This window comes from Chiloscyllium punctatum, chromosome 1 (assembly GCF_047496795.1).
Source record: "Chiloscyllium punctatum isolate Juve2018m chromosome 1, sChiPun1.3, whole genome shotgun sequence".
Classification (NCBI taxonomy): domain Eukaryota; kingdom Metazoa; phylum Chordata; class Chondrichthyes; order Orectolobiformes; family Hemiscylliidae; genus Chiloscyllium; species Chiloscyllium punctatum.
The window spans coordinates 89708282-89734759 of NC_092739.1; the positions used below are offsets into that span (position 1 = coordinate 89708282).

General features: G+C 38.4%; 1 protein-coding gene across 5 annotated transcripts in view; it reads left to right on the plus strand.

Annotated features, from left to right (window-relative positions):
- Positions 1 to 26478, plus strand: part of LOC140477171 (small glutamine-rich tetratricopeptide repeat-containing protein beta-like) — a 62089-nt gene that overhangs the window by 25998 nt on the left and 9613 nt on the right. For 3 of the 5 annotated variants that reach the window (XM_072570586.1, XM_072570596.1, XM_072570605.1), the window contains exons 4-12: positions 1976 to 1999; positions 3713 to 3794; positions 9292 to 9391; positions 10351 to 10455; positions 10540 to 10678; positions 18806 to 18868; positions 21651 to 21688; positions 21782 to 21865; positions 26346 to 26466. In XM_072570586.1, coding sequence (XP_072426687.1) covers positions 1976 to 1999; positions 3713 to 3794; positions 9292 to 9391; positions 10351 to 10455; positions 10540 to 10678; positions 18806 to 18868; positions 21651 to 21688; positions 21782 to 21865; positions 26346 to 26457 — 747 coding nt within the window. In that variant the 3' untranslated portion in view covers positions 26458 to 26466. The remainder of the gene's footprint in view (positions 1 to 1975; positions 2000 to 3712; positions 3795 to 9291; positions 9392 to 10350; positions 10456 to 10539; positions 10679 to 18805; positions 18869 to 21650; positions 21689 to 21781; positions 21866 to 26345; positions 26467 to 26478) is intronic. The other 2 variants (XM_072570615.1, XM_072570624.1) reach the window with 2 other exon arrangements.

Below are 26478 nucleotides of genomic sequence, written 5' to 3' on the forward strand. Positions count from 1 at the left end.
TTCATTATTTAAAAACTGAATCTATTTGATGTTTATTAATTTAATCTAATTTGTTCAGTTGAGGTTCTTACATAAAGGTTTGAGTAATTGCAAACCGGTTTCATAGTGGTCGGGAAATATTTATTTATTTAATTTGTCAATGAATTCCTTAAATTCACTTTGACAGTACTGTAACGTAGTGAAGCATTTTCATTGATACTAAAGATATTAATCACATTATTACAATTAGCTTAGAATCATCCATATTCTCTATTTGAACAAAAAAAAAGTTCTTATTTATTCAAAGGATGTGGGTAATTAACTACAACATTTATATTGGTTTTCCCAGGCAATGTCAGCATTTATTATCTATCTCTACTTGTCCTTGAAAAGTTGATGAGCCACTTTCTCAAATAACTGCAATCCTTATCATGTAGGTACACCCACAAGATTGTTGCGAGCGAGTTCCAGGAATAGTTAAGGAATGTTGATATTTCCAACTGAGAACGGTCTGTATGTTAGAGAACTATTTGCAAGTGAAGGTGTACTATGTTCCTGCTGCCCTTGGTCTTCTAGATGACAGAGGTTGTAAGTCTGAAAAGTACTATTGAAGGAACTTTGGCAAATTGCAGCAGTACAACCTTGTAGATGATTTGCATTGTCGCAGTTGTGGATGGGGTGCTGTTCAATCAACTAGGCTGCTTTGTTCTGCATGGTGTCAAGCTTCTTAGTTATTGTTAACTGCCCTCATATAGGCAAGGGGAAAGTATTTCATTCTCACTCCTTAGCAGTGTTGTAGTTGGTAGGCCAACTGTGGAGAATCACCAGACCAATTGCAGAATTCCCAGTTTCTACTGTCTTTTGCATATATTTAACTCCCTAGATGTCCATCGTGTGTCACCATTCAGTTCTGACCCTTGGAGATATTATTGGAAAACAATGTCATTATCCACAGACACACTGACAATGCCAAGTTTTTATTTCATTAACAGCTCCACTGTCTTTAAATTATCAGTTGCTTGTCTGGCAGCTAGTGCGAGATGAGCAGAAATGCCTTCTAAATAAATATTCAGAGTACTGAAGCCATTCGTTGTCTTCTGTCCTCTAATTACTGATTCTGTCCCACTCCTTGGAAGTGTTTAAACTGAATGAGACTCCGTGTACCGTTAATGTCTCAATGAACTTTCAACCACACGACTGTGCCATTCCAGAGATCAACTATTTCTACGTCCATAGCATTACTTGACACTACTTTGTATTACAGAAACCCTCATCCATGCCTTTGTTACTCACAGAGTTGGCTTGTCTACAACACATGTAGCAGGCCTCCCACGTTCTACTTTATGTAAATTTGAACCTTGTGTTCTGTTGTATGCTTCACCTTCTTTTAGTATAATCTTCCTGTAGCTTACTGACTTCGTCTTGCTCCCAGTTAAGTATTGTCCTGATTTTTAAGATTCCCAACATTGTTTCTGGGTCCATCCGTTGCCTGATTCCTCCCTACTTCTGAATTCCTGTAGTCCTCCAACACTACAAGATTTCTGCTCTCCTCAATTTGCAGCCTCTTTATTGTTTTAATTATTCCATAATTGATAGCTGAGTATTTACTCGGATCAGCCCTAAGTTCAACATTTTTTTTTCTTCAATTTCTGCATCTCGCTACCTCACTTTCTTTTCTCTTTCAAACAATCCTCAAATCCTAACTCTTGTTCAAGCCTTTGATCATCCGCCATAATATATCCTGATGTGTCTTGTCATTATAATTGGTTTATAGTGCCTCTGTGAAACATCTGGGGATGCTTTGTTACCTTAAAGGCACTATATAAATAAATGCTGTTGCTATCAATTTAAAATCTCTCACATTCAGTAAAATGTACTCAGTATTCAAAGGACTGAAAAATGTATACTTCTAGAAGTTGTTAATGACATTGTATTTCATAATGTTTGATGAGAATTCCCTTTAATTAACCTTTTTTTTCCTCAACCACACAAAAAGACATCACCTAGCAGTACAAAGACAGTGAGTAATTTTGATCGTGTTATAATCCAAGCATGCTTTTGAATGGTGGTGTTTTAACTGTTAATTCATCTCCTTTAGGACTCTGAATCATTTCAGCCATTTACCAGACTTTGATGTTAGCTCAGTAACTCTTCCATGTCGATTCTATGATGCATAAATATGAAAAAAAATTGTTTAAAAATTTCAATATTAAGTTTTTGAGTATGCAGAAAAAATGCACCCTGAAGATCTGATTATTTGATGCTTATCTAAAACCTGAACTTGTTTTTCATTGCATGCAGATTAAACTGTTACGTTTTCAGAAATTTGCTTTCCATACCATCATGGCTTTCATGATTTTGTCAGTTATTTTAAAAGTTTTAAAACCTAAGGATCACGGTTTTTTTTTTCTGTTGGCTCATGAATTGTGCCAATGTCTCATCAGCAAATCTTTTTCAGTAGAATAATGATGTAAAGTGCTTGATTATTCAGTAAAATCCAGAAAGCATTATATTATATTGAATGTGGATGAAACGTTAAGTAATATGATCAAGTTCAGAAACCTTTCCTTCCAAACCTGAACCATTGAATTGCAAATTTAAAATTCCTAGTTGATAAGAGTAACACCTTCTGTGACACTAAACTATACAGACTGAAAAAGCATGAATTTAATAATCTTTGTGTGGTGACTTATATCACATATTGAACTCTGTCTTTCATAGCCCTTAGCTACTGCTGGATTTTCAGCCAGAACATATTCAGCTTGCTGGTTGTGCCTTTCATGCTGAAATAGTGTCATGACCAGATTATACATGTCCTCAGTATATTCAGTACATTCCTGATGAAGGGCTTATGCCCGAAATGTCGATTCTCTTACTCCTAGATGCTGCCTGACCGGCTGTGCTTTTCCAGCACTATACTCTTCAACGCAGTATATTCAATAAACTGTTAATTTGTTTGGCTCATTTATAGATCCCTTTTAGTTTTCAAGTGTTCCAATTTTAAAATAACCAGCAACAGAACTTCATTCTTGTATTAGATCACTGAAAGATCTCTAAGTAAAAGGTATCAAGCTTATTAGCTAAAATAACGATACAAGATGTAACATAAAGATAATATTTCTTACAAAAGATGAAAGTAAGGTCAGTGTCCAATATCGCTATAGGCCTTTTACTTGCTTGAAGTTTCTCTTTTTTTTAAATGAGTTTGAGAACTTGACATCAGAATTTTGCTGCACTAGCTTCTGTAGTTGAGTAGTTGATAATTGTCTTTATGGGTGAATTCAGTAGGTGGAGCAGCTTCAGGGGTGAAAAAGGTCCCTCTTTTTGGTTCTGCTGCATGACATTTCAGAACTGCCTAGAATCCTTTCAACAGAACTTTTCAACCTTCAATGACAACAGCCTTCCAATACTCAGTATCCAGTCTTGCAGGAAGGATGCTTGTTTGGGTATGATATTGTTGGATTTCTTATGTTAGCCTCAAATCAAACTCAACTAAGAGTCAGCATCTTCTAGAGAATGAAGGTGTAGGGATTCATTACATGAAAAACTCATCCTAACTGGTTTGTATTCTAGTATTAGGAGGAAGATCACACTCAGTGTGTGGCATGGTTTGAGTTCCTCATATTTTGTTTTGAAAGTAATTTACAATTCAGAATCATTATCATCTCATTAGAATGCCATTGAACTAAACAAATACACTGACAAAATTTGTGCAATATTCTTTTTATTCTAGAAGAAATTAATATGGAACACTCCATCAGACTTTACTCCATCTGCACAAGATGTAATTAGAGCTGAACAGTTGAAAAATGAAGGTAACTCTGTGTGTGATTGCATTTATTGTGTGTGGGTGCAGTTATTGTGTCATCATTTTAAAATGCTTAATTATAGTGCTCAAAATGATCATGATATTTTTGTTATCCCTGAGCAATTCTGTCTGGTTAGCAGATGCTAGTATTGCTGCGAATTAATGTATTTATGGAGCAGTAATCATTTTGAAGTATTAAATTATATCTTCTTAAAATATACTTGTTATTTAGACTTGATTAAATAGTCACCGATCAGAACATTCCTCTGCACCTCAAGTCAAGGCGGCATGGAACATTCTATTTGTTTACAGGTTTCTTAACTCATTATGCAGATTGGCACACAATGTAGACTCAAAATATTAATACCTCAGCTGGTTCTGGAGGACATTAGAAAAAACACCTGAAAATCTTATTTCTGGATTCTCATGAGAGTAAGTCATGCTTGGATAATGCTTGCTTGTTTTCAAACTGAGCATAATCAATGGCTAATCTAAGTCTATTTGCTGAAAAAATGTATTTCAGATTTGGAAGAATTCCAAATAACAGTGAAGTTAAATATGAAAACAAAATACTCTGAATGCTAAAGACCTAAAGTTAAACAGGAAGTACCAGAAATTCCAAGTATGGCGGCATTTTGTGACATTTCCCTGTTTTAGTCACACTGCATTGAATCTGTTCTTTGTATTGTTTTAGTGAAGAGGTAGCTACAATCTCAGGAACAGAAACTAATGGCTGGCGTGTCTTGAGAAGCATGTAATGGAATGGGTCCTCAAATCTGGTGAATGATTACCGAGTCACCAGAAGTGATGGAAGTGCTTAAGTTGGGCAAGTCAAACACTGAGCTCAACAAATATTTCAGAACAACAGCTAGCTAATGAAACCATATTATGGAATGAAAATGTTTAATATTGGGCAGAAAGATGAGATCACACTGAGACTACCATAACAACTTGATGCCAAAATTACCAGTTTTTAGCGATTCTTCATCAGACTGCTGCAAATGCATGAATTTGCTGAATAGGCTCATTGTCACATCAGCAACCTGAATGAAACAGACATGAATTTTGGTATGCCCAACATCTAAACTATAGCATTTATAAGGTTAAAAAAAATCTTAGAGAAAACCACAGAACACGAGAAGACAAAATTCATAATGGCACTCCATGCATGATTGATGCAAAGAAAGTGGATGGTGATTTTCAAATGTAAAACCCTGACAAAAATCAAATTCCCTTTAGGAGTCCTTGTGTATGTTCATAACTATGATGAAATGGATGACGATGAAGTGAAGTTGTTCATCGGTGATGTGTTGGGCAGGCATAGAGGGGGCCTACTCAAAAAAAAATAGCTAATGAGCATGGGCCTTATTCTTTTTCTATTTAACCAATCAAGAAACACCTGTGGAGGGAAAAAACATTAGTTATGTCAGGGGGAGTCTAATATCTGAAGGTTCAAATATTAGTAGAGTAGCAGGCTGTTCATGGATCACATTTACACTAAATCGAATAGATGGATCGTTGGGGAAAACAGAAAGCCCTCAAGGAGTGGAAATAAGTGTGCTGCATCATTTGGTGTCGTCTATGATTTCATTATCAATTTGTGGGATACTTTTGCACAAATTGTCATCAGATTGTTCAAAAATGTAGAATATACAGTTGAATGGATGGAGAGGAAAATTACTTATTGTGGAGGGATCATTCGGATTATCAAATTGATCCATTGTTGTGATGACGCAGTAGTCCAAAATAACTTGCAATGAATTTGTTGAGCTCTTTGTGTCAAATGTTGAAGATAATAAACTTTACAGTGCTTAAAAGAAATTGAATTGTGGATAAAGGTATCCATGTAGTATTAATTTAGTCAAAACATGCCACGTTGATTTTATTTTGAATCACTCATTTCAATTGGTGACAGGCTATAGCAACACTGGCAATTCATACTTTCTTGTTGCCTGCAAATCAACCACAGTTTTTCCAGGATTTTAAAAGCTTCAATGGTTGCCTTAAAATGCTATGTTCTACAGTACTTGGGTGATATTACAGGGAAATGAGTTGGTAAGTCTAAATTTTCCACTCCATTCATTTTGGTTGCTTTGTAAAGTAATTTTATTTTATAAAGTTATTGAGTTATACAGCATGGAAACAGACTCTTCAGTCTAACTCATCCATGCTGGCCAGCTATCCTTAACTGATCTAGTCCCATTTGCCTGTGTTTCGCTCAAATCCCTCTCAACCCTTTCTATTCATGTACCCATCCAGATACCTTTTTAAATGTCACAATTGTACCAGCCTCCGCCACTTCCTCTGGCAACTCATTCTACGTACGTACTGCCATCTGTGTGGAAACAATTGCCCCTCTGGTCCCTTTTAAAGCTTCTCCCCTCAGCTTAAACCTATGGTTTCTAGTTTTAGAATACCCTACCCTTGGGGGGGGAAAAAAATCCTTGGCTATTCAGCTTATCTATGCCTCTCCATATTTTGTAGACTTGTATAAGGTCACCCCTCAGCCTGTCTAGCCTCTCCTTATAACTCAAGCCCTCCAGTCCCGGTGACAATCTTGTAAATCTTTTCTGCATCCTTTCCAATTTAATAACATAATGCCTATACCACTCCCCAGGGCTCACCATTAACTGTGTATATCCTGCACTGTCTTGTCTTGCCAAAATGCAACAACTCACATTTATCTGAATTAAATTCCATCTGCCACTCCTCAGCCCATTGGTCCAGCTGATCAAGATCCCGTTATACTCTTCGATAACCTTCTTCACTGTCCACCAAGTCACTAATTTTGGTGCTATCCTCAAACTTATTAACCGTGCCTCCTACCTTTTCATCCAAATAGTTTATATGAATGAAGAATAACAGTGGACACTGATTCTTGTGGAAATCCTCTGGTCATAGGCTTTCAGTCTGAAAAACAACCCTGTAACATCACTATCTGTTTCCTACTGTCGAGCCAATTTTGTATCTAATAGGCCAGCTCTCTCTGGATACCATGTGATCTAATCTTACTCTCCAGTCTATCATGTGGAACCTTGTTGAAGGCCTTGCTAAAGTCCATGTAAACAACATCTGCTGCTCTGCTGTCATCCTCTTGTTCAGTTCTTCAAAAAAACTCAATCAAGAATGTGAGACATGATTTTCCACAAACAAAGTCTTGCTGACTATCCCTAATCAGTCCTTGACTCTGAAAATGCATGTAAGTCTTGTCTCTCAGAATTCCCTCCAAAAATTTAGCCACCACTGACATCAGGCTCACCCACACTCTTGCTGCTTGCACATTGTGCTGGGAGAACTTAATGCTTATCTTTTATGTTATAAGGCATGCAAGAACCAGCTGTAAGTAAAAACCTTAAAATGTCTACCCTTCCCTCACCAACAGATTTAGATTTTAAGAATGCAAAAAAATTAAGATTTTTATTCTTAAAATCCAGCAATTAGCTTAATTCCAAGTATTTGCAAACTCTTGCTGATCACGCTTGAGATTGAAACGTACTCCTCCAAGGGTCTGCTGTAGGGCAGGTATTTTTGGCACTTACTCAGCCCCCTCCATCTCTGAGTGACAGTGTGCCAGTTCTTCTGCCTCCTGGATTTGGCCTCTCAATGCCCCCCCCCCCCAGTGGCTGATGAACCAGGAATAGGATTCTGGCAGATGGAGCCAAGGCAGCTGATGAGCTCAGAGCCTGACTCTGGCAGTGGCTTTGAGGAGACAACTAGTGGAGGGGCAAGCATGGGACCCGACATCAATGGAGCAGAGCTGACATCAGTGAGGTAGGCCCAGTGGTGAAAGATGGCACCTGAGGAGCAGCAACTTCATTGGCTGGATCTGCCACTGGCGGTAGTAGAAGTGTTATGGACTGTCTTTAAGCTATTTTTATTATTCTTAAATTATTCAAAGTGGCGCTGGTGACAGTGGAAGCTTTTCATTGTAAATTATTGTATTTTTCACTGTGAAATACTTGTGATAATAAATGATTCATTCATTCCCCATTGTGTCTCCACTCATAGAATCATATAGCATGGAAACAGACCCTTCGGTCCAACTAGTTCATGCCAACCATTTTCCAAACTAAACTAGTCTCATTGCCTGCATTTGGCCCATCTTCATCCAAACCTTTCCTGTTCATATATTTATCCAAATGTCTTTTAAATGCTGTAATCGTACCAGGAATCACCATTTGCAGTTCATTCCACATATGAGCTGTGTTAAAATGTCCTTTTTAAATCTTTCTCTTCTCACCTTGAAAATATGCTCTCTGGTTTTGAACATTCTAGGGCAAAGACTCTTGTTATTCACCTTATCTATGCCTCTCATTATTATATAAACCTTTATAAAGTCACCCCTCAACCTCTTATGCTCCAGTGGGGAAAAAAAGTCCGAGCCTATTTTTATAACTTAAACCCACCATTCCTGACAAAATCCTAGTAAATCTTTTCTGATCCCTCTCCAATTTAATAATACCTTTGCTATAGCAGGGTGACCGGAATTGTACACAGTACTCCAGAAGAGGTCTCACAAACAGCTTGTACAACCTCAACTTGACAGCCAAACTCCCAGACTCAAAAATCTGAGCAATGAAGGCAAGCATGCTAAAGTTAAAAATCAAGCACAACCACCTGATGAAGAAACAGTGCTCTGAAAGCTAGTGCTTCCAAATAAACCTGTTGGACTATAACCTGGTGTTGTGTGATTTTTAACTTTGTATGTCCCAGTCCAACACCAGTATCTTCTATTCAAGCATGCTAAATGTCTTCTTAACCACGCTCTCTACGCTGTGATGTAAATTTTAAAGAATTATGTAGCTGAGCCCAAAGGGTCTCTGTTCTAAATGCCACGCAGGGCTCTGCCATTACTTGTAGAAGACCTGGCTTTGTTTGTTTTACCAAAATGTAATACCTTGCATTTATCCAAGTTGAATTCCATGCCACTCCTCGGCTCATTCCCCCAATTGCTGCTTCTCTTCCAGAGAAACTCCCTCTCCAGAATCAATGCAATCCTGTCTCAGAGTCCTTGCTGCATGAAATACTAGGCACAGGCTGATCTACTTATCCATATCTATCGACCTGCCTGTTTGCTAAATCTTTTGTTTTTGGATTTTAAAAGTTCCCAAAACAATGCTGGATGAAATATTCTCTGCTTTCGAGAACAGAGGAAATGTAGCTCCAGCGCTGAAAGACCTGTAACTCAGGAGCAAATCTAAGGGCCACAGAACACTCCTCCACTTTTGTTTTCAGATTGGCTGCTGTGGATACTGGATTGTCAGGCCAATTAGCATGTTTCCAATGTTCAGCATTTCTGAATTCCCTCTCTCGGTTCCTCCTGTCTGCACTCCATAATCTCCATATGGGTTTGTGTGCTGTCTTCCCAAAATTTTGTTCCCACAGTTTGAGAAACCCTGAGCTACATAATTAAAAGTAAATAAAATACAAAACAAGGAGTGACAATATATTTTTTCACAAATATGAATGATTAACTCTAATTTGTAATTTGTTCAAATATTCAGGCAACAACTATATAAAAGAGGAGAATTACAGGGCTGCTGTAGACTCTTATACTCAAGCAATTGAATTGGATCCAAATAGTGCAGTTTACTTTTGTAACCGGTAATAATTCTTTCTGCTGTCTATTTTGTATTGATTTATCTGTTTCAGTCTGATTAAATTCACAAAGATTAAAACCGAGAATGTGTCAACAGATCTAGGTGAAGATTTATCATTTTTTTGTGTGTCAAAATTGTAATAATGCACTTTTTCAACAAAATTAGTATCTTATCACACTCTACACAGAATATTTCCTCCATCTCTCTCTGAGATTGAGTAAAATCCTTACATTCACTCCATATAATTTTTTTACATTATTGAAACAGTGGTTACTTTAATAAAACTTGAAGAATTCTATTTGTACATCGACATTTTGAGTAATTGCCATTGAGTTGCAGAGAATATTTAAGTATAATGACAGTTAATGTACTGTTGGTTTTCCTTTATTATATAAATATCCTATTTTATTGATATAAAATGACAAGTGATTGGAACAAATAAGGTTATTAAATATATTACTGTAAAATCATGTCACATAATATGTATTATTTATATGGTAACACCATCTAATAATTTTGAATTTTAGTTTATCTAGATATTAAATTGAGAAATTTGGTGATCTTCAAAAAAAATGATAAATCCAGTGAAAGAATGTTCAGCAAATATCTCCGTATACATTTGTAACAATGTTATATGATTGGTTGATTGCTTACTTTTTATTTAATGAGAAATCCATCTTTGAAATCATTGATCAAATATTTGAAGAGTGGATAATTCTGAAGCAGCTTACTTCAATTTTGCCAACATTTACTTATTTATGTGACTATGCTTCTGTGGGTTACAAACTGTTACAGAAATGTTATGTATCGATAAGTTAATGTTTGATAAATATTAAAACCTAAATCTTTAAACAATATCATTTTGGCAAGAAGTGGTTTCCTTTTCCACCTAACTCTGAAATTTGATATAATTTTTTCTTTTAATCAGAGTTCATATACTAAAATTCAACTGAATTTGTTTAGGGCTGCTGCTCAGAGCAAACTTAATAATTACACTGCAGCAATAGAGGATTGCAAGAGGGCAATCGCCATTGATCCAGACTATAGCAAAGCTTATGGAAGGATGGGGTATGTAATCACATCTTTCAAATTCATTGGAGAAAAGTATCCTTTTTCTTTTCCTGAAGATCTGAAAGTGATTTTTTTTTTCAGTTTAGCATTGACTTCTTTGAATAAGCATTCAGAAGCAATCACCTATTACAAGAAGGCTGTCGAATTGGACCCTGAAAATGGAACTTTCAAATCAAACCTGAGAGTGGCAGAACAGAAAATAGGAGAAGCATCAAGTCCAGTAAGTGTTGTTCTACTGAATTTGCAGTCCATGTGATGCACTCCAGCTTGTCTACTTTAAAGGTAACATTTGCACCTCAAGGTTTTCCAGATCGTCAAAATGTGCGTGTTTTCTCATGTTATTTGCCTGCTGGTTTGAATATAAATAACTCTTTGAAAACTCTGAATTTCCAGCTCATTACTAATGGATGGTTAACTGGTAATTTAAATGGAAAGTTCTTTGGGATTTTACCCCATTAACACACAGTGTATTTGATGCATTTATGGTATAAATAAAAATGTGGAAGTCTAAGATATCGATTATTTATTTTCTGAAAGTGAGCAGTTGGGCTTTTTAGATGGCTCTTAGAATTTGTTAAAAGAACATCATCCTGTTAATAGCTGAAAAGATAACATAAGATCATCACATTAAGAATTTTACCGTAACAAAATGCTAAAGTACTTTTGTCTGTACATCAACTTTGTAGACAGTTTCTACATTAAATTGCAGAAAGCAGCTTTCCCTCCTTGTTGAACAACAAAGATAAGCTATTTGGTTTTCCCAGACCTGATGGAGCAGGCTCGAAGGGACAAATGGTGCATTTCTACTCCTAAATCAGCGTTCCAGTCTCAAGAAGGGTTTCTATCACTTTCCTTTTCTAACCTGGTAACCTTTAGCCATAAAGCTGTTTTTCACAATTAAAATGTGGTTGGACTGGAGGGGGCAAAGTTAAAAATCACACAACCTGTTGGACTATAACCTGGTGTTGTGTGAGTTTTAACTTTCACAATTAAGGTTTTTCCTGACAATTGTCATTCTAGAGCAAAGCAGGTGAATCTTCCAGTTTTGTTTCAAATAATCATGTTTAGTCTTTTCAGTCCAAGCAGTAGCTCACTCCCCCTTGCTGCATTGTGAATCATAGAGATATGTTGTCATTAATTGCTTTATCTTCTGGATTCTGGAAGAATAATTCTGTGACTTTCATGGAAATCTTATAAACCCCTGCCTCTCAAAGCCAAATCTGTGACATTGTGAGTCACACTGGCCTTGTATCCAGGTAGAAAGGTTTGAAGCTCACACTCTCTTCAATCTTGGAATTAAATGGTCACTTGTGAGAGAAATGAGAGCAACCAGCATTCACTGAAAAATATATACCCCACCTAGAATTCCCTCATGTTACAAAAGCCTTGAACGTTGATTCGCGTGTTCTGGGAACAATCCAAAGGTATGCCACAATTCTCTGGAATTTACTCTTAATTTTTCCCCAGTGTTCCATTTATTCTCCAAGGTATGAAATTTTATAGGCACATTTTCCAAATCTTCCAAACTCTCTTCACAGCAGCCATGTACTTCTCAGTTCAAACTTAGGCTTCAGAGCATTCTCTAAGTTAACTGTTGTTACTATGAGGACTACTGTAGATTTCTTCCTTTATTTTCAAGTTAGGCAAATCTTTCAATTTCTTCCCACTCATGAATTACAAACTAAGTTCAAATTGTCACCCACATTGTGTGTGGTGAAGGATGGAAGTAATATCTTCAGAATTTGTTGACCAACTGCCTTTTAACTTTTCATTAGATTCTTACATAATTTTCATCCTTTTTTTTTAAAGAACATTTTACTTTTTTTTAGATTCCCTAAAGTGTGGAAACAGGCCCTTAGGCCCAGCAAGTCCACACCAACCCTCCAAAGAGTAACCCACCCAGACCCATTCCCCAACATTTACCCCTGACTAATGCATCTATCCACATGTCCCTGAACACTATGGACAATTTAGCATGGCCAATTCACCTAACCTGCGCATCTTTGGCTGTGGGAGGAAACCGGAGCACCCTGAGGAAACCCATGCAGACATGGGGAGAATGTGCAAACTCCACACAGACAGTCACCCGAGGCTGGATTTGAACCCGGGTCTCTGGCGCTGTGAGGTAGCAGTGCTAACCACTGAGCCACTGTGCCACCCCTTTTAAATAAGTAGAAACCTTCTGGCTGTTTCACAAAATAGGTCATCCATTGTTTGTGTATTTAACACTTCAACAGGATTCTGGGTAATCCAAGATGGAGGGCGGGATAAATTTCTGGCTGTAACAGCTGCTCTTTTTTGAGGTATTTTGGTGTTGGAGATGATTTCCTTGAATTCCAGGCGCAGCAATTACTGTTTTATATGCTGCTGCATTGTTTTGGAACTTTGCAGAAAAAAAACCTCAAAACAACAACACTTTTAAAAGGGAGAAGAACAGAGAAAGGAAACCCATGGTGAGGTCAGTGCAGGAGAGAGAGAGAAAAACCCACATTGCTCAATGACACAACAGTGAACCTGCACAGTTACTGCCCTTTCTATTTGAATTCATGTATCGCTGGACTTTCGGAGTGTGTCTGGGAAAATTAACAAACAGTGAAATTCACAACTGATCTTGGAGGAACTTGTTTGGGAGAGGTCACAGAACAGAAACAGATAAGTGGATATTTTAAGTGTGGCCTTACAGTAAGTCTGCAATAGTGAGTAGAGTGGGTTCTTTCTTGATTAAATGTTTGATTGAGATATGTCTCTTGATGAAACTTAAAATATAAGCCATAAGTATTTATTTAACCTGGAGCAGTGTTTTGTAGAGGAATAAGACAGTGCTATTTTCTGGGTCTGTAGATTGAAAGAAGCAAAAATGGCCTTTAGTAGAGTGATATGCTCTTATCAGATGTGGGAGAGTTACGTGTTACTGAGGATTATATCTACAATAAATGCCATTGGTTGGGAAGCCTATCAGATTGAATGGATCGGTTGGAGAGACAGTGAGGGGCAATAAGGAATTTACAAGAGCAAGGGGATGAAATAGATGGCAGTTATAGGAAGGGGGAAACGTCGCAGATACAATCACATACATAGGTTAACTCCAGGAAAGGTAAAGAGAGGCAGGCAGTTAGTGCAGGAGTTTTCTGTGGCTATCTCATTTCAAACAAGTATACTGTTTTGTAAAATGTCGGGGGTGATGGGTTCTCAGAGGAATGTAGCACATACAGCCAAGTTTCTAGTATTGAGACTGGCTCTAATGTAATGAGGGGTATGCCATGCTCCAAGAGATCAATTGTGTTAGGGGACACTTTAGTCAGAGGTACAGACAGACATTTCTGTGGCTAGCAGCAAAAAAACAAAATGTTGTGTTGCTTCCCTGGTGCCAGGATTAAGAAGGTGCAGAATGTTCTCCAGGGGGAGAGAGGCCAGCCGGAGGTCATTATACACATTAGAACCAACGAGATAGGAAGGGAAAAGGTTGAGATTCTAAAGGGAGATCATAGAAAGTTAGGCAGGAATTTAAAAAGGAGGTCCTCAAGAGTAGTAATATCTGGATTGTTCCCGGTGCTACGAGCAAGTGAGGGCAGGAATAGGAGGATAGAGCAGATGAATGCATGGCTGAGGAGCTGGTGTTGTGGGTGAAGGATTCACATTTTTGGATCATTGGAATCTCTTCTGGGGTAGAAGTGACCTGTACAAGAAGGACGGATTGCATCTAAATTGGAAATGGACTAATATACTGGCAGGGAGATTTGCTAGAGCTGCTTGGAAGAATTTAAACTAGTAAGGTGGGTGAGGGGGGGAACCAAGGGAGATAGTGAGGAAAGAGATCAATTTGAGACTGGTACAGTTGAGAACAAAGGTGAGTCAAACAGGTCAGGCAGGGAGCAAAGCAGCGAACAAGGTATGACTGATGCATTGAAATTGATGTATCTTAATTTAAGAGGCCTAACAGGGAAGGCAGATGAACTCTGGCATGGTTAGGAACATGGGACTGGGATATCATAACAATACAGAACCATGGCTCTGGGATGGACCGGACTAGCAGCTTAATGTTCCAGGATACAAATGCTACAGGATGGACAGAAAGAGAGGCCATGGAGGAAGGGGAGTGGTGTTTTTGATAAGGGATAGCATTACAGCTGTGCTGAGGGAGGACATTCCCAGAAATACATCCAAGAAAGTTATTTAGGTGGAACTGAGAAATAAGAAAGGGATGATCACCTTATTGGGATTGTATCACAGTCCCCCTAATAGTCAGAGGGAAATTGAGAAACAAATTTGTAAGGACATGTTTTGAAACAGTTAAAAGTGGATAAATCCCCAGGACCTGATCGGGTGTAGCCGAGAACTCTGTGGGAAGCTAGAGAAGTGATTGCTGGGCCTCTTGCTGAGATATTTGTATCATCGATAGTCATAGGTGAGGTGCCAGAAGACTGGAGGTTGGCAAACATGGTGCCACTGTTTAAGAAGAGCGGTAAAGACAAGTCAGGGAACTATAGACCAGTGAGTCTGACTTCAGTGGTGGGCAAGTTGTTGGAGGGAATCCTGAGGGATAGGATGTACGTGTATTTGGAAAGGCAAGGACTGATTTGGGATCGTCAACATGGCTTTGTGCGTAGGAAATCATGTCTCACAAACTTGATTGAGTTTTTTGAAGAAGTAACAAAGAAGGTTGATGAGGGCAGAGCAGTAGATGTGATCTATGCAGACTTCAGTTAGCCATTTGACAAGGTTCCCCACGGGAGACTGATTAGCAAGGTTAGATCTCATGGAATACAGGAAGAACTAGCCATTTGGATAGAGAACTGGCTCAAAGGTAGAAGACAGAGGGTGGTGGTGGAGGGTTGCTTTTCAGACTGGAGGCCTGTGACCAGTGGAGTGCCACAAGGATCACTGCTGGGCCCTCTACCTTTTGTCATTTACGTAAATGATTTTGATGCAAGCATAAGAGGTACAATTAGTAAGTTTGCAGATGACACCAAAATTGGAGGTGTAGTGGACAGCGGAGGATTACCTCAGATTACAACAGGATCTGGACCAGATGGGCCAATGGGCTGAGAAGTGGCAGATGGAGTTTAATTCAGATAAATGTGAGGTGCTGCATTTTGGGAAAGCAAATCTTAGCAGGACTTGTACACTTAATGGTAAAGTCCTAGGGAGTGTTGCTGAACAAAGAGACCTTGGAGTGCAGGTCAACAGGACAGTGAAGAAGGCGTTTGGTATGCTTTCCTTTATTTCCTTTAGAGTATTGAGTACAGGAGTTGGGGGGGTCATGTTGCGGCTATGCAGGACATTGGTTATACTAGTGTTGGAATATTGCTTGCAGTTTTGGTCTCCTTCCTATCGGATAGATGTTGTGAAACTTGAAAGGGTTCAGAAAAGATTTACAAGGATGTTGCCAGGGTTGGAGGATCTGAACTATAGGGAGAGGCTGAACAGGCTGGGGCTGTTTTCCCTGGAGTGTCGGAGGCTGAGGGGTGACCTTATAGAGGTTTACAAAATTATGAGGGGCATGGATAGGATAAATCGGCAAAGTCTTTTCCCTGTGGTCGGGGAATCCAGAGCTAGAGGGCATAGGTTTAGGGTGAGAGGGGAAAGATATAAAAGAGACCTAAGGGGCAACTTTTTCATGCAGAGGGTAGTACGTGTATGGAATGAGCTGCCTGAGGATGTGGTGGAGGCTCGTACAATTGCAACATTTAAGAGGCATTTGGATGGGTATATGAATAGGAAGGGTTTGGAGGGATATGGGCTGGGTGGGCAGGTGGGACTAGATTGGGTTGGGATATCTGGTTGGCATGGACAGGTTGGACTGAAGGGTCTGTTTCCATGCTGTCCATCTCTATGACTCTATTATTCTTACAGATAACTGAGATGTCATAGAGTGGTTATGGTAGGAGATTTTAACTTTCCAAACGTAGACTGGGACTGCCATAGTGTTAAGTGTGTACAAGAAACTTTCCTGATTCAGTATGTGAATGTACTTACTAGAGAAGGTGCAAAACCTGACCTACTCTTGGGAACTAAGGCAGGGCAGGTGACTAAGGTGTCAGTGGAGGAGCACTTTCGGGCCAGCAACCATAATTCTCTTAGTTTTAAAATAGTGATGAGAAAGGATAGAGGAGGAAGTGCTGGATGTCTTGAAATGCATAAAAGTGGACTGTATGTATCTGTATTTGGAAAGGCAAGGACTGATTAGGGATAGTCAACATGACTTTGTGCGTGGGAAATCGTGTCTCACAAACTTGATTGAATTCTTTTGAAGAAGTAACAAAGAGGGTTGATGAGGACAGAGCAGTAGCTATGATCTATATGGACTTCAGTAAGGCGTTTGTCAAGATTCCCCATGGGAGACTGGTTAGTAAAGTTGGATCTAATGGATTACAGGTAGAACTAGTCATTTGGATCCAGAACTGGCTGAAACTGGTGCAGGGTTGTTTTTCAGACTGGAGGCCCGTTACCAGTGGACCGGGCTGGGTCCTCTACTTTTCATCATTTTATATAAATGATTTGAATGTGAGCATAAGATGTATAGATAGTAAGTTTGCAGATGACACCAAAATTGGAGGTGGAGTGGATAGTGAAGAAGGTTACCTCAGAGGACAACGGGATCTTGATCAGATGGGCCAATGGGCTGAGAAGTGGCAGATGGAGTTTAATTTAGATAAATGTGAGGTGCTGCATTTTGGGAAAGCAAATCTTAGCAGGACTTATACACTTAATGGTAAAGTCCTAGGGAGTGTTGCTGAACAAAGAGACCTTGGAATGCAGGTTCATAGCTCCTTGAAAATGGAGTTGTAGGTATATAGGATAATGAAGGAGGTGTTTGGTATGCTTTCCTTTATTGGTCAGAGTGTTGAGTACGGGAGTTAGGAGGTCATGTTGCGGCTGTACAGGACATTGTTTAGGCCACTGTTGGAATATTGCATGCAATTCTGGTCTCCTTCCTATTAGAAAGATGTTGTGAAACTTGAAAGGGTTCAGAAAAGATTTACAAGGATGTTGCCAGGGTTGGAGGATTTGAGCTATGGGAGAGGCTGAACATGCTCGGACTGTTTTTCCTTGAGCGTCAGAGGCTGAAGGGTGACCTTAGAAAGGTTTATAAAATCATGAGGGGCATGGCTAGGATAAATAGGCAAAGTCTTTTCCCTGGGGTGGGGGAATCCAGAACTAGAGGACGTAAATTTAGGGTGAGAGGGGAAAGATATAAAAGAGACCTAAGGGGCAACTTTTTCACACACAGGGTGGTATGTGTATGGAATGAGCTGCCAGAGGAAGTGGTGGAGGCTCGTACAATTGCAACATTTAAAAGGCATCTGGATGGGTATATGAATAGGAAGGGTTTGGAGGGATATGGGCCGGGTACTGGCAGGTAGGATTAGATTGGGTTGAGATATCTGGTCAGCATGGACAAGTTGGACCGAAGGGTCTGTTCCTGTGCTGTACATCTCTATGACTGACTGTGAACTCCTGATCATGTGTAAGATAAATAGAAGCTATGAAATCAACCCAAACCTTTTATTTGCATATACATGAACCAAACTAGTTCTCCAACCAATTGTTTCCATTTAATACTTCAATTTTTGAAAATTATATTCTAAAACATATGAATTATGAACTAGCTATTCACAACAAAAACATAACTCATTACAACATTACACTCTCAATATTTTATTACAACTTTGATAGCTAGCAATTTAACTGTAGCTATATAGTACTGAATTTGGTCCTCAAATGTGCACACCTTAAACCATGGTTTGCAGTAGTTCAAGAAGGCAGCTCATTACCAACCTCTCAAGGGCAGTTAAGACTGAGCATTAAATTTCAGCCTAGCCATCCATGCTCACGTTGCATGACTAAATTTAAGGATGTTTTTCTGCAAATCCAAGCAATCCTTGAATCATTAACAGCCACCTCAACTAAGCCTGCTGTCAGACACAGACCATGTCACCCCTTTCACTTTACTTTCAGTTGAAGATGCAATCCTAAAATAAAACCTTTAAACCTTATTATTGAAAGAAATAATTTAAGACTAAATCTTTAGCTATTCCAAGTCAACAAAACTATTCAGCTACTTCACAATGACAATGCTTCTATTATGTAATAGGTCAGGACCATGTCAACAAACAATATAATAATGAAATGGTGACAACTTAAAGTAGCATTTAATATGAACAATAGACTATTGTAGTTGCTAAATATCAATTTAACTATGACTGTAGAAGCCAAACATGTTATTGCACTATTTGTTCATAATTTATTTCTATTTTTGGCATTGTCTAGAACTCGATTACCTATTGTTTGTTTAATTTATAATTGTTAATACGAATGTGATTATAAGTGATTTCTGTATCTACAGACAGGCGCTGGTTTGGGATTTGATTTAGCAAGTTTACTGAATAATCCAAGTTTTGTAAGTATGGTAAGTATAATTAAAGTAAGGTTACTGCAAAACATACCCATACCACAGTGGACAATATTAATTGTGGATCTAATTCATATGATGATATTTGGTAGCTTGGAAGATTTGTTTGCTTTTTAAAGGAAAAATGAGAAGAGAGAGTTGACTTTCCTTTCCTTCTCCTTTTTCCTCTTCAATTTGGATTTTTTTAATCACCAGTCCCTTGGGGAAGTGAGAGAACAACAACCACTTATATTTGTATATCACCTTTAATCTACGAAATGCGCCAAGACACTTTACACATAAGAATAGATTTTGGGGCAAAGGTTATATTAGAATGGATTATCAAAAGGATAATTGAATAGATGGGTTTTAAGAAAAGTGTTAAATATGAAGAAAGCTGGGAGATATAATAATTGGGAAAGGAATTGAGGTCTATGGGAGATAAATGATTGGAAGTAAATTCTTTAATGGTGAAGTAAAAGGAGTGGAGAATATTCAAGAGGTGAGAGTTGAAGGAATGATAAGTGTTGTTGAACTGCATGAGGTTATAGTCATAGGGATAGGATAGCCAAGAAAAGGTTAATGAAATCCTCTAGCACCAGGTCAAACGTGGGCAAGGAAACCACCTGCTGATACAATTTGCAAGTCATCCTGTGGCTAATGAATCAGTACTATTCCATGTTGAGGGTTGAAGGTGGCAAGAGCATAGAATGTACACTGGAAAGACGAATTTGGTGTTGATAGGAACTGGAATAGGGCTTTCAGCTCCTCAAATCTGTTCCACCATTCAATGAGATTGTGATAGATCTATGGCTTAATTCCATACTTTGGAGGTGTCGGTGTTGGACTGGGGTGTACAAAGTTAAAAATCTCACAACACCAGGTTATAGTCCAACAGGTTTATTTGGAAGCGCTAGCTTTCGGAGCACTGCTCCTTTTTTTTAAGCAAAGGTATTACTTATCTCACTTAAAATTAACAACTGATGCAACATCCACTGCCATTTGTGGAAGAAAGTTCTCAACATCTACCACTGCTTTTGAGAATAAGTGCCTCCTAACATAGTTTCAGACTATGCACCACCCCTACCCTCACACCAACACCCCACAATCACTCCCACCCATCCAAGTTGTAGAATTCCCAATCAGTAGAAATGATTTATCTTTTTCTAACCTGTGTTTTTCTGTTACTATCTTGACTATTTTGAACAGATCAACCCCTAACTTTCTAAATTCTGGAGGATACAAGCTAACAATATAAGGCTACTTACAGGCCAAACAGTGGAAGCTGCATGTAATAAAAAAGGCTAAGTAATCACACAACTAACGGAAGAGATCTAAGCTCTGCTATCCTGCCAAATTATGAATAGGATTCTGGCATTTACCCAATGATGTGGAAAATTGTACAAGTATGTCTGTGCATAAAAAGCAGACAAGTCCCACTCGACAACCACCCTCTCAATCATTAACAAAATGATGTGGTTTTCGACAGTACGATCAAAAGGCACTTAAAAAGGAATGACCTGCTTGCTGGTATAAATTTGGATTCTGTATGGCCAATCAGCTTCTGACCTAATGGCTTAAATATGAACAAAACAGCTGAACTGCAGAGGTGAGGTGAGACTGACAGTCCTTGACATCAAGGCAACATTTGACTGAGTATGATATTAAGGAGCTCTCATAAAACTGCAGTCAATGGGAATGTCTGTTAGTGTGACACATTGCACAAAGCATGATGCTTCTGCTTGCTAAAGTTTAATTCTCTCAGCCCAAGGATATCACTGCAAGAGTTCCTCTGGGCAGTGCTCTCTGCCCAACCATCTTCAGCTACTTTATCAATTGCACCCTTCACAATGTTTCACCCCCCCCCCAACCTTAACACTGCCCAGTAATAAGGTCAGAAGTGGAAATGCTCAGTGCTTATTGCATAACATTGAGTAACAGTTGCGATTCTTAATCACTGAAGCAGACCATGTCCATGTGCAGCAGGACCTGGTTAATCAGGCTTGGGCTAACAAGTGACAAGTATCATTTACATCTCACAAGTGCCAGTCAATGACCATCTCTAATAAGAGAGAGTTGTATCATCAGCTTTTTCCATTCAGTAGCATTACCATCACTGAAAGCAACCTCCGCGCCCCCCCCCCCCAACCCCACTAACGACATCCTGAGGTCGATTGACCAACAACTTAACTAAACTAGCTATGTAATAAATACTGTGGCTACAAAAATTGTTTTGAAGATTGCAGTTTTGATCTTGTATAATTTTGAGATGAACTTCATTGCCTAGCTTTCTAGCCCGGAGTTACCTATGGAATAAAGTATTTAAGGTCATAAGCTGTCGAAGCAGAAGTAAACCATTAAGCCACCCTAAGTCTGCTTGGTCATTCAGTGTGACCATGGCTGATCTGATGACCCTCAAATCCACTTTTTTTTGTCTTTTTCCATAACCCTGGATTCCCTTACTGATGAAAAATGTCTATCTCAGTCTTGAATGTAATTAGTGTGACACATTGCACAAAGCATGATGCTTCTGCTTGCTAAAGTTTAATTCTCTCAGCCCAAGGATATCACTGCAAGAGTTCCTCTGGGCAGTGCTCTCTGCCCAACCATCTTCAGCTACTTTATCAATTGCACCCTTCACAATGTTTCACCCCCCCTTTACTGTGCTATTCCAAAGGAGATTTTAGGACAGAAATTGGTTTATGAAAAAGACTGATTTCTCAAAATTTATTATGCCTTCTAAACACTTAGCTCATACTTGAAGATTGCTGCTTTTTTGACTGTATAATTTTTTTTCTAGGCTGCAAGCTTGATGCAGAACCCCCAATTACAACAACTGTAAGTTGTCGTATTTTGCATTTTTTATAAATTTGCATAAAATATGCTTTTTAAATTGAATATTTTTCAATTTTATCTCTATATTATGACCAGAATGTCAGGAATGATGTCTAATGCAATTAGTGGTCCTGCAGCAGGAGTAGGAGGCCTGACAGATATGGGCAGCCTTATACAAGCGTGAGTATTTGCAACTTGTAACCTTTGACAATATACAATTTGATTACTATTTTTTATAAATTATGGTACAGAATGTTGAGTTTTCATGTAAGGTATTTGTGAGAATTAGTGACTGGGTAAAGTATTTCTGTTGTTGAGTTACAATAGTTTTTTTAATCCAGTAACTGAAACAATATAAACTAAAGAACTATAACTTAAGAGCCTCAAGACTGAAAAAAAGCTAGATGTTCTTTAAGTGCATACTGATCTGATTGATCTGTTTGCACAATGTAACCAGCAAACACCTAATGACAGTTTTGAATCTCTTAAAGTGCTTTTAAAATGCACAGATACAGGTGCTGCTCAGATTTTTGATTGGTGCATTCTGCTATTTGGCCACTAACAAATCAGTACTTGAATGTAGCCATGTTTCCTGCAAGTATAGTAAAGAAATATCAAGAAAAAATCCGATTAGTGTATTGAACATGAATAAAATCCCCCCAAAAATGGCATCTCCAAAATACGAACAGTTATAATTTGCATTGTAGTAGATACAATTTGCTCCTTGAAATCAGGGACACTCGTAAATTAGAAACAATTTGCGACTGAAAACTTGCACGTGCAAGTCAGAAATGAACACAAAAAAATTGTCCTACGTTTTTGGCAGAGTTGCTACATTACCTTGAAGATTGAATTATTTTGCATTTCATGACAGCTGCAAACTCTACCAGAATTTATAATAATTTTGCAAAATGGGGAATGAATCATCAGATTATTTTAGATTATTTATATGGTGATAATCTTATTGGATTTCCCACCTCAATGCACCCCTGGTTCAAGATATCCCCTGATCACTGATACAGAAAGTCTTAGCTGTATAGGGAATGATCATTTTGAGCCTAGACAGTCAGGTGGCATGGTTGTTGATGCTCAGGATGGAGACTGAAATGATATGATCTTGACATTAGCGGTGGAGGTCTGAAATTGGAAACTTTGAATACAGTAACAGGAAGAAATGGGAAAGGTGGGCTCAAAGCTCAGAGTAAAGGAGATTGGAAATGTGAGTTACATGGAGAAATGGAATGTATAAGTAGTAGAAGTTGGGAGATTGGGGCTCAAGCAGGAAACAAGAGGGGGGAATTCTGTCATTGGTTGTTGATAAAGTAACATCAACAGCATGGAGGGTGAGCAGCACTTGTTAAGGAGCACTTTATAAATATGGAAGGGTTACTGAGGAAGGGAGGAGGAAGTTCTTAAATTGGAGAGAATTAGATCTTTGGATTTTAAAAAAATCACCTGACCACTGAAGTAGAAAATAATATTTAATAAGACTGTGAAGAGGGAGAAGAATATTGAAAAGCCTGGAGGTTTACAGGATGCAGCACCAATGCCAGGAGTTTGAGGCATTCTCATGTGCTGATATTTCCCTTGCGCAGTGGTAGTCTGGTCTCCTGGTTCTTGGAACTTCCCACACAACAACAAAAGTTGTAAAAAAGCTGGTTCCTGACTTGGGATGTATCACCTTCAGCAGTGAATGAGAAAACACAATCAACAGAAAATAGAACTGAAATCACATCAGCCAGCACATCGCCAGAGTTAGATATTTTTAAATTAATTCACAAAATGAGGGCATAATTGATTAGGTAGCATTTATTGCTCATCCCTAATTCCCGGATGCCAGTGAAGAGTCAACTACAACACTGAGAGTCTGGAGTCAGATGTAGACCAGACCAAGTAAAGTTGGGCAGTTTCCTTCCCTAAAGGACGTTAGTGAACGAGATTAGTTTTTCCAACATTCGACAATGGATTCATAGCATTGTTAGGCTCTTAATTCCAAACTTTTTTTTTAATAATTATTGAATTCAAATTCCACTGTCTGCCATGGCAGGATTTGAACCTTGGTCCCTCGAACTTTACCTGGGTCTCTGGAATAACAGTCCATCAATAATACCACTAGGCCATTGCCTCCCCTGGTGAGAGCAAATAAAGAAGCAACACTGCTAAAGATACAAAAGATTAGCTTCTGTGATATTGGATGCTTCAGGAGTCCGAGCTGGCTTAAAAATGCTTCAATCTTATTTATTTTGTATGTTGGGCCCCGTCATTGAACGTGGAAGTGTTTGTGGAGCCTTATCTGATTAACCGAATTGTCCACTATCACTAAGGCTAGTGTTGACCAGAAAGGCAGCTGGACTGATTCCGTTAATACCGTAGTTAAAAGTACATATCAGACACTGTGTAGTTTATGGATGTCTCCTCAACCCTTTTTCACACCCATAAGCTGCACAGCTGGGATGTCACTGAAATATAGTCACACACAAGAGTGGAGTTCTTTAATAATAAATTTTATTACACAGAAGGAATAAAATATAACTAAGCTATGTAGATATAGAACAGATTAAAAAATATTAAAAGACACCACAAAACAAACCTTTCAACCTATTTCCCAACACCATCAAATCAAATGCAGAGAAATTACCTCTAAATAGCACTTTTAATTGAATCTCCCTAGTTTCTTTGCTGTGAACAGTGGGATCTTTTGTGAACACCCATAAAACTGAGGATTTAAACTATCCCAATTTCTAATAACCTGCAAATTTCTAACCAAAACCACCTTTTGCAAATGGGACAAACTAAACTTCTGCTGAGTAACTTACTTGTTCAACTGCTCTGAAAAATTCCTTTCTAGGACAGAAGTGTTAAATTTCTGAACTCAATCTGGTCTCCTGTGAACTGACCTATACACTTTGTGTCTGTGTTTTTCTAAACTAAAATCATTGATTATTCTGAACTGAAAACAAGATAACAACTTTTCATATTTTACTCTGTCATAAACTATCACAATATAAACATTTTCCATTGACATTCCGGGGGTCATATCTATATGCTTTCTCAACAATGCTAGATTAGGTCACTGTTTCACAAAGTCTTGACAAACATTACCAACATCCAAATGCCACTATTTTGAAATCTAAACTCCAAAAAATATTAGCCTACCTTTCATCAAATCTTGTCAGTTTGAATGCTGTTGCAAGAATATTAAAGGAATTTTAGGTGAAGCAATTTGTTTGATCAATACCTCATTTGCCACCTTAAACATTTACTCTCTCTACCACCAGTAGAAGTTGCTGAAGTACAATTGATAAGATGCACTGAAGCAACTCACCAATAACCTTTGACAGCACCTTCCAAGTCCTTGCCACCTACTATCTGGAAGGACAAAGGTAGCAGATCTGTGGGAACGCCACTGCCTGCACAATTCCCTCAAAATCATCTGACATCCTGACTTGATTATATACAACTGTTCCTTCTTTAGTACTGGATTAAAATTCTGGAGCTCCCTTTCTGATAGCACTTTGGAAATAAATTCATGACACAGACTGCAACAGTTCAATAAAGCTGCTCACCAACAACTTAAAGATAATTTGGGTATGGACAGTATATGTTTCCTTGCTAGAATGTCTGCATTCCATGAAAGAAATTAATTTGCCCTCCGTTTTATGTAGCTGCACAATTCAGTTTTGCATTGGAAATGGAAGAGAAGCAGCTATGACAGTTTCACAGTTAAATGCTTCCAACATTTTTTTTAAGCAATTCTTTTCCTATCTTAAGGCAACAGCTGCAGCTTTTCAATGAAACCAGCCTTGTTTCTCCTTTATTTTTCACCTTGCCCAGCTCTTTCCTGTGACCTCAAATTACCTTACTCTTCCATGCCAAAATTATATTTTCCTATGACTAGTTCCTTTTAGGTATCTTAATGCATCAAACTCTTGAATATTGTACTCACATGTCAAGAAAGGCCACCCGACTCCAGTCCTCATGATAACCCTTAGTAGAATTGCAAGACAGAAGTGGAGAGTTGACATCTAAGCATCTTTTAACTAAGTGAGCCATGAAGTAACCTAAGCAAAATTGAAGTTGCTCATAATTCTTGAAGGATTACTATTGGTTTGTTTTGCTACAACTTTTTTTAAAAAATATCCTAGATGCAATCTATCAATTCAAGGATACTTAATGGCCTTTAGCTCCATTAGTTTCCCTAGTACTTTTTTCTCTAGGAATTATTGTACTTATTTCCTCTCCCCCTTTTACCCTTAAGATTATTCAGTAATTTTGAATTTGTTGATCATGTCTTGAACCACGAAGACTGATGCAAGGTACACATTCAACTCCTCTGCCAGTTCCTTGTTCCCCATTATTATTTTCCCAGTCTCATTCCCCAGGGGGTCAATGCATCTTCCTTTTGCATATTTTATTTTCTTAATAGCACTGTCCTACAATTCTATCAGCAGAAATGTTTCAAAATTATGTATGCATCTGGATGGCTATATGAATAGGAAGGGTTTAGAGGGATATGGGCCAAATGTTGGCTGGTGAGACTAGATTTATTTTGGATATCTAGTTGACATGAACAGTTGGAGCGAAGGTCTGTTTCAGTGCTGTACAACTCTATGACTCTAAAAGGACTTACCTTGGTTAACTTCTTATCTGTTTTGTCTAGAGGACAGCAGTTTGCACAGCAGATGCAGGAAGAGAATCCAGAGCTAATAGAACAGTTGAGGAACCAGATCCGAACCCGATCATTCAGTGGCAGCAATGAAGATCACTCATGATGTGCAGTGGTAAGCTTTCTT